The sequence below is a fragment of the Lipotes vexillifer genome, unplaced genomic scaffold (assembly GCF_000442215.2).
Source record: "Lipotes vexillifer unplaced genomic scaffold, Lipotes_vexillifer_v1.1 scaffold1094, whole genome shotgun sequence".
In the NCBI taxonomy this organism is placed as follows: domain Eukaryota; kingdom Metazoa; phylum Chordata; class Mammalia; order Artiodactyla; family Lipotidae; genus Lipotes; species Lipotes vexillifer.
In genome coordinates, this window is record NW_006792775.1 from 1,383,623 (window position 1) to 1,391,881 (window position 8,259).

An 8,259-nucleotide genomic window follows, 5' to 3' on the forward strand; every position below is an offset into this window, starting at 1 on the left:
GGGGGGGGGACCCGCAACTCAGGAGAGGGCAGAGGTCGGAGTTCCAAGGCCCAGGGAGGCCACCCAGCCCTCCCCCTTCTGTGAAAACGCCTCACCCGCACCCCCGCCTCCCCCAGCGGAGACACTGACAAACAGGAAGTGGCTGCCTGGTGCCGCAGCGCAGCGCTCGCCCCTCCTTTCTGATGGCCGCACCCCCTCCCCCACTCCTGCGCCCCGCCAGCATCCCCCTGCCTCAGACGCACGGCCCCTTCTCCCGAGCCCAGTCCTCGCAGCCCGACGGGCCCCCGGGGCAAAGGGTGACCGTGCGGCGCCGTGTCCCGGGCCCGGCCTCTCCGCCAGGCCCAGGCCCGGCCGCCCCGTGGGCAGGACCCCCTGGCCGGGGCGCTGACTCTCCCTCCCGCAACTTCTCCCCGCCCTGCAGAAGCGCAGCAGAGCCATCACGGCCCGCAGGCAGCACCTGAAGGTAGGTGCGGGCCTGGGGAGGGCCGCCCGGGCGCCTGCGGGCTGGCGTGCCGCGGCCCCTCACCACCGCCTACCCGCCGCCCCCCAAACCCCCAGAGCCTCATGCTCCAGATCGCGGCCACGGAGCTAGAGAAGGAAGAGAGCCGCCGGGAGGCCGAGAAGGAGAGATACCTGGCCGAGCGCTGCCCGCCGCTGCACATCCCCGGCCCCGTGGCCCAGGTGCAGGTACCCAGGCCCCCACCCCGCCCGCCCAGCAGCCCCTGCCCGCCACCCCGTCTCCCCCCCGGTCCAGGGGGCAGGCAGGGTGGCCCGGGCGGCGGGCGGAGGCCGAGCGTGGGGATGACCACCCACCCACCCACGGCGCCCCCCGCCCCGCAGGAGCTCTGCCAACAGCTGCACGCTAAGATCAACGCGGCCGAGGAGGAGAAATATGACATGGAGGTGAAGGTCCAGAAGAGCACCAAGGAGGTGAGGGGCCGGGGAGGCGGGCACGGTACGGCTGGGGGCCCGACCGTGAGGCCCTGGCCCCCGCCACCTCCCGCCCAGCCTTGCTGCCCACCCCGCAGCTGGAGGACATGAACCAGAAGCTGTTCGACCTGAGAGGCAAGTTCAAGCGGCCCCCGCTGAGGAGGGTGCGCATGTCGGCCGACGCCATGCTCAAGGCGCTGCTGGGCTCCAAGCACAAGGTGTGCATGGACCTGAGGGCCAACCTCAAGCAGGTCAAGAAGGAGGAAACCGAGAAGGTAGAGTTGCCACCGCGCGCGCCCCGCCGGCCGGGCCGCCTCGGACCCCGGACGGGTCTGCCGGGAGGGCATGTGGAGGGGAAGTGAGGCTGGAGGTGGTGGGCCCGAGCCGTCTCCCGGCGCCCCCGCAGGAGCGGGACCTGCGTGACGTGGGAGACTGGAGGAAGAACATCGAGGAAAAGTCGGGCATGGAGGGCCGCAAGAAGATGTTCGAGTCCGAGTCCTAGGCCGCCGCCACCCGCTCCCGCCGAGGCCCTCCGAGTCGGGCTCAGCTCCCGTCAATAAAGGATTCCAATCCCCCGACTGCTCTGCTCTGCTGGGGTCCAGCCCTGCCCCAGCCTCTCTGCCCACGGGCCGCCGCCGTGCGAAGGCCTCTGAGACCGGGGACCCTGGGCTGGGGGTGGAGGAGCCACACACGGGCTTCGGGGGACTTCGGCTGGGCTGGGAGGGCCACTGCCGGGGCAGGGACCCCACCCACCCGCCTGCCGCCTGCGGCTGCTTGGTGATGCTGGTGTCAGACCCTGTAAGCTTGGACACAGGCGCCTGGGCCATGTCAGAGCCGCTTCCCTAGATGACCGTTGGTCCATTGTCACCGTCACCATGAAGGTCCCCACAGGGCCCAGAGACCCTGTGCCTGTGGCACAAGTCCAGGCAGGGGCCTCGTGGGCCTGTGTCCCGTGCCCTGTTGGTAGCCCCTTCCTCCCAGGCTGCTCCTCCCCAGACCGCCCCCCCACCCCACCCCCCGCCGCCACCAGGGGGCACGCGGGGCAGCCCTGGATCAGCTGGCCCTCCGGGGAGTCTTGAGCGCATGGGGGAGGGGCAGGCCGGGTGGGGTCCGTGCTCCCACTGGAGACTGATGACAGGCCCAGCTGGCCTGACACCGGGCCCAGTGAGAGGGCTATAGCTTCTCCCCTCTGCACAGCCCCTGGCCCTGGCCCACGCCACACATCAAGGGACGATGTGCCCGACAGGCCCAGACACAAATGTCACAGCAAGGCCGCCGTCAGCCTCCTCTGTGAGGGATGATGCCGTGGCCCGCCAAGGTCCTGCGCTCACATCTTTGGTGGGGAGCCCGGGGAGGCCAGGCTGCCGCCCCTGATGGAGCGGCTGTCCACCCTGCCCTTGCCCTCCGGAGGCCCCAGCGATTGATGTGCCGGGGCCGGAGCCTTGAGCCTGAAGGGACAGACGTCAGCCTGCCCCGCCGGCCTTGGCCAGTGTACTGTTCCCCGCCCCCGCGGCAGCCCAGGGGTCAGCTCCGTCCTGCGAGCAGCTCCCCACAGGCCCTGGCTGGGCTCGTCAGGCCCTCGGGCCCAGGCCTGGTGCCTTGGCTGCCTTTCCCGCTCACGGATTCAGGGTAGAGGGGACCCCTCGACGTTCCTGGCTGAGGCTCAGCCCATGCGGAGTCCAGAGCAGGCAGGGCAGGCAGTGAATTCAAGGAGCGAGTGGGTTTTGGCAGTGAGAGCTGCCAGGGATAGAGGCAGTACCTGCCTCGGACCTGGCAAAGTGAACCGGGCAGCTGTGCAGGGGCCGTGCCCGCCGGGAAAGGGAGCGCGAATCTATGCCCAGGGCCATGGGGGGTGCAGGGATCCCAGGGATACGGTTCCCATAGGCAGGACCCAACTCGGTCAGATGTGGAAAATGGTCTTCTTTTCAAAAGGCAAGGAAATGTCAAACACAGAATTCCAGACAGTGATCCCCCCGGGTGGGGGCCAAGCCGGGGACAGGTGGGGTGGAAACATGGAAGCAGAAGTTGGTTTGGGGGATGATGATGTAATTCTTGGGCAGAACAGTGGATTTATGGGTGCTTGTTACATTTTCCAATGAATGAGTGAAGTGAAAGAGGGCCATGCAAACCAAACCAAGCCAGCAAACATCTGGCCAGCGCCGCTCGGCCTGCCTCCACGCCCCTCTGCGCCCCTCTGCCACTGCCCTTGCTGGGTGACCTCGGTGTCCCTGCAGCTGTGTGGACGTGGGGCTGAATGGGGCAATTCTGGGCAAGGGCATAGTCCAGCACCTTCTAGAAAGATCTCTGCAGGGTGGAGAACGGTGGAGGCTGGAGGTGGGAGAGGGGAGAGGGGCCACTGTCACCTCCTGGGGTGGGTGGGAGGCGGTGGTAGATGGGGAGAGATTCGAGTGGCAGAGCCCCCAGGACTTGGTGGACGAGGGAGAAGGGGCACCCAGGCCTGTGCTGAAGGGAAGAGGGCGGAGGGCTGTTCTCCAGGGCAGGAGCCTGGGGCAGGTGAGGGGCTGGCTTTGGGCTGAGATTTTGGGGGGCTGGGGAACGTGGCAGTTCCAAGGCACAAACAGCTGGGTGCAGGGGTCCGGGCTGGAGATGGGGTCTGGGCGTCCTCAGACATGAGTACTGGGCGACATCCCTGACAATGGATGGAGCGAGACAGCAGCCCCTGGAGGGCGCGAGCTGGACGCAGGGCAGCAGAAGGAGGGCAGCAAAGGTGCAGGGGACACGGCCCGCTCCGTGGGTGATGCTGGAGGTCAGGGAGGGAACGCAGCCACAGGAAGCCCCGGGGGACGTGGCTCGGCTGGACTGCGGTGGCAGGCGAGGCTGGCGGGCATGCTCCTGCGTGGTGCGGGGCGTATGCGGGATTGTGCCCACAGCTCTCTCCCCGGCCTGCCCCTGTGAGTGCGCCCGGTCCCCCGGGCCTTGGTCCCTACACTGTACTCCAGGAAAGGACCAGGGCTCCGGGAGGAATGGCTGACCACAGGGACAGCCGGTGCACAGAGAGCCTGGACCCTCTCGGTGAGCCAGAAAGGAAGTGGGCAGAACAAACAAAAACCAAAGTCACCGGGGGGAGCCGGTCACAAGGACACAGACTGGCCAGTGAGATGACCGTGGTGTTTCACGTCCGCTAGACTGAGGTTGGTGTCTGCACTGTGGTCAGGGGAGAGGGCGGCTCCAGTTTCAGGAAACTGGCCACGAGGGCCTTAGGAGTAGAGGAGGGGAGAGAGAGAGAGGCAGCGACAGCAGGTGATGGAGTTAAAGATGCTGTTTGTGTTAATCTTGAAATTTTCTGTCAGTTTGAAATCATTTCCCCCGATTAAACTTTTCTTTAAATGTCAAAACAAGAGCACTTTTTAAAAAAAATCAATTAATTTTTGGCTGCACTGGGTCTTCGTTGCCACGCATGGGCTTTCTCTAGTTGTGGCGAGCAGGGGCTGCTGTTCGTTGTGGTGCGCGGGCTTCTCATTGCAGTTGGCTTCTCTTGTTGTGGAGCATGGGCTCTAGGCGCACGGGCTTCACTAGTTGTGGCACGTGGGCTCTGTAGTTGTGGCTCGCGGGCTCTAGAGCGCAGGCTCAGTAGTTGTGGCTCAAGGGCTTAGTTGCTCTGCGGCACGTGGGATCTTCCTGGACCAGGGCTTGAAACCCATGTCCCCTGCGTTGGCAGGCAGGTTCTTAACCACTGCACCACCAGGGAAGCCCCTAAACAAGAACACTCTTAAGCAGCCACAAAATAGATAAAGCAAAATCAACAAAGATGAATCGCCCAGACTTCTGAAGATGGAGATGTGGGCAGACGAGCCCAGAGAGCTCGGGAGACAGGGCGGGAGATGGGGCAGGGCAGCAGGCTTGATGGAGGTGGGAGACCCAGACAGGGGTCTCGGGAGGGATCCGGACACGCCCTTCTTTAGCACGTTGGGTGAGTGCAGTAGGCCAGAGAGATGGGGCAGGGTGGGCGGTGCCAGCCTCGGGGGATTGGGCAGAGCCGGCTGTCCACTTGGAAGTGGGCGGAGCCATGAGGACTAGTATGGGTTGTGGTCCCCCTGGGTTCCCTGCACAGGCCTCCCCGCCCCCTTCACCTGTACCCCCACCTGGCCAGGGGGAAGCCAGCGTGGCCTGGAGGACACAGAGCTTCTCCGTGAGCGTCCACCTGCAGGGCTTCACAGTGCCTCACCCTCTCTCCAGCTTCGCCCGTGACCAGCTGTCCACATCTGTCCCCTTTGGTCCCCAAGCAGCAGCTCCATCCAGGCCCAGACCCGCTCCCCCTGCCCCTTGACGAACAAGCCACAGGCCTCCCTGTCACCCTCCTCCTCACAGCAGCTGGACCTCGGTTTACCTGACAACAAAATGGGTGTGCAGGCGAGTATACCCAGCTCACAGGATGGACAGGTGAGGAGGGAGCTCTGGCCCCTTCTGGGAGTCCTCCAGCTGCCCCCAACCTCTCTGCCATGCCACACCCGCCTCGGTGCCGGTTCTGGAAGCGTCTCCTGGGCTCTCCCTCGGCTGCCCACTCCACATCTCCTCAAAGAAGCCTTCTGTGAGCCCTCAGCCCCGAGAGCCTGGCACATGGTCCAGGCCATGGTAACCCTGTGTAGAGGGCAGGTAGCCCTCGGGCGGGGCAGGAGTTTACGTGCCCACTGTCCACATTGGGTCCCAGGGCTCCTCTCACATCTGGCCCTACCTCCTGACCACCCCCATCACCGAAGTCCTTGCTGGACTCCCAGCTTTCATCCTCTGTCATCCTTGGTGGGGGGGGGGGGGGGGGGCCCGTAGGAAGACCTCTGGACAGCTTCTCCCTGCTGTGCCCACGGGGGTCATCATGCACCCTCCACCTGGGCCCCCTCCTCATGGTTTCTCCTGCTTCCGGAGCCCACTTCCTGACTCCCTGGGGAATTTCTGGCAATTCCAGGCTCACTGCAGCTGCCCCCTTCCAGGGAGACCCGGCCCGTGCGGGGGTTCTCAGCCGCGCCCCTCTGCCTGACCCCCAGACCCCATCAGGTGACACGTGTGTGCACAGACACCCTTATCTGCTCCCCTGTCTCTTCTGCTGTCCCCTGTCCCCCGGTGGCTCCTGTAACCCACCTGCTGCCCCGGACTCTCACCTTACCTTGTCTCAGTGAATCTGCTCAGCACGGCCACTCCTGTCTGCCCGGCATCAACTTCCCGGGCCTCCCTCCGACCTGACTGTCCCCCGCCCACCCCTCAGACTCCCTGCCCTGTCCCTGTCTGTCCCCAGGCACCTCCGGCTCCAGGACCCAGCTTGCCTGATGGGGAGCGTGGAGGGAGCTGCACCAGCAAACCCTGCAGTTCCTCCCCAGGGCAAAGCTGGACAGCATGTGTGCGCACTGGCTGACCGGCCTGGGAAGCCTGAGCACAGTAATGAGGGTCAAGCCCCAGCGGGAGACCCTGGGCATCCCTGCAGCCTACTGACCCGCTGACCATTTCCCTCCCCGCGTCTCTGCTCTCTGCCCACATCCACACAAACGGCCCTGGCCACCTCTGCTCGGGTTTCCACAGCACCTCAGCCCCGGGCGTCCATGTCCAGATCCTCTTGTGCCCCTGACATTCTTCTGCTTCGTACGTGTGCTTGCTGATGGCACCCCTGGCTGGACCCCTAGCACATCTGGGCACCCCGTCTTCTCGCTCCCTGGCCTATGTACCTCGTGGTGGCAGGAGCTGGCTGGCTGCCCACCACACTGCCCACCTTTTCCTACTGGGCACACACTTTGAGGACAGATGAGGCCATAGACCCACCCCCCAGCCTCCCTTATGGTCTCCCCGCCCCTCCCCTGCCAGCTGGGACTCTGAGGTCCTCGGAGGGAGGAGCCTAGGGTCCCAGAACGAATGTGGACCCCCTTCCCGCCCACCTTGGCCTGGACTGGGCTGAGAATGAAGCTTTCCTGGTGCTAAGCCCCCGAGGTGTAGGATTGTTTGTTACAGCAGCGTCTTCCTTCCCTGACTAGCACATCCCTGTATCAGTGTCCGGGGCACCCATAAAACAGCACCACGGCCGGGGCGGCTCAAACAGCAGCATTCACTGTCCCCAGTCCTGGAGGCTGGAATCCCAGATCCAGGTGTGGGCAGGGCTGTTTCCTCCTGAGGCCTCCCTCCTCGGCGTGTAGACAGCCGTCTTCTCCCTGTGTCCTGTGTCCGTGTCCTGACCTCGTCTTCTTATAAGGACCCCAGTCCTATGGGACTAGGGCCCCACCCTGGTGACCTCATGTAACCTGATCATCTGCAAAGACCTTATTTTGTAATAAGCTCACGGGTCCTGGGGGTCAGGACCGGAACATGTGAAATTTTAGGGGCCACAGTTCAGCTCATAGACCTCCCAGGCCCCCTCTCTCTCCAGCCGCACCCCCCGACCCTGTTGTCTTCAGAGCCTCAACATTTCACTCCTGGATCAAGACGCCCTTCTCCTCATCCGTCCTGTTTCTCCCACTGTCCCCACTCCAACCCACGGAGCCCCCAGTGGGCTCCTAAATGGCGCTCCTGTGGCCTCTGCCACCCCTTGGCCCCGGAAGGCCGCTTTCCGACCCTCGGCGACCTGCCCTCCTCCCACTGGCAGCCGGCCTCAGACCCGTGCTGGCCGACTCGTGCCCTCAGCGCTCCAGGTAGACCAGACTGACCACTTCTCCCATCCCCTCCCCAGCATCTAGTCACCCAGTGTCACTTTGTCACTTGAGCGTGTGGTCCTGACACTGGTCTCCCTGGGGACCCGTCCCACCTGGGCCTTGGAGGCCACCTGGTCCATGGACCCAGTCGCCCCTGGACGTTCCTCCTTGATGTCCCACAGGCAGGGCAGAGTCAGTGCGTCCCGTGTCTCTCTGCCCCCGTCTGCCTTGCCCAGACCTCCTCGGGGTCTGGGCTCAGCATCTCCAGGGCCAGAAGCCTGCCTGGCGCCCACCCCACCCTCCTGCAGAGCCTGTTGCGTCCCGGCTTCGGACTAGCTCGTTGTTTGCCTCGGTCATTCACTGTGTCTCTGGACACTGCACCGGGCTTGGGAGTGAGAGGGGGGACTACAAGTGGTCTCTGCCCTCCCAACGGCCCCTCTAGTTTGAGTGAACGAATGCCAATGGAATAGATGATGGCGTGTCTGCTTCTTGGGTGGACTCTTAGTTCTTCCGAGGAAGTCCGGCTCTGCTTAACCTGCCAGCAGGGCACAAAGGCCCCCAAACCTGGATACTGGGTCCCCAGGGATGCCTCTCACTGGCCTTGGAGAGAGGAGTGAGAAGGGCGGGTCCAGGGCGCTTTTGTTTGAAGGTGTGAGAGCTTCTAGGTACACACACACAAATGGGATTAGTGGGGGGGGGGGGG

General features: G+C 64.5%; 1 protein-coding gene across 1 annotated transcript in view; it reads left to right on the top strand.

The window, feature by feature from the left end:
• The window catches only part of TNNI2 (troponin I2, fast skeletal type), a 24,150-nt gene extending 22,645 nt beyond the window's left edge, over positions 1–1,505 (top strand). The window contains exons 3-7 of the mRNA XM_007465943.1: positions 422–463; positions 559–687; positions 841–930; positions 1,029–1,205; positions 1,337–1,505. Coding sequence (XP_007466005.1) covers positions 422–463; positions 559–687; positions 841–930; positions 1,029–1,205; positions 1,337–1,432 — 534 coding nt within the window. The 3' untranslated portion in view covers positions 1,433–1,505. The remainder of the gene's footprint in view (positions 1–421; positions 464–558; positions 688–840; positions 931–1,028; positions 1,206–1,336) is intronic.
• The last annotated feature ends 6,754 nt before the right edge of the window (positions 1,506–8,259 follow it).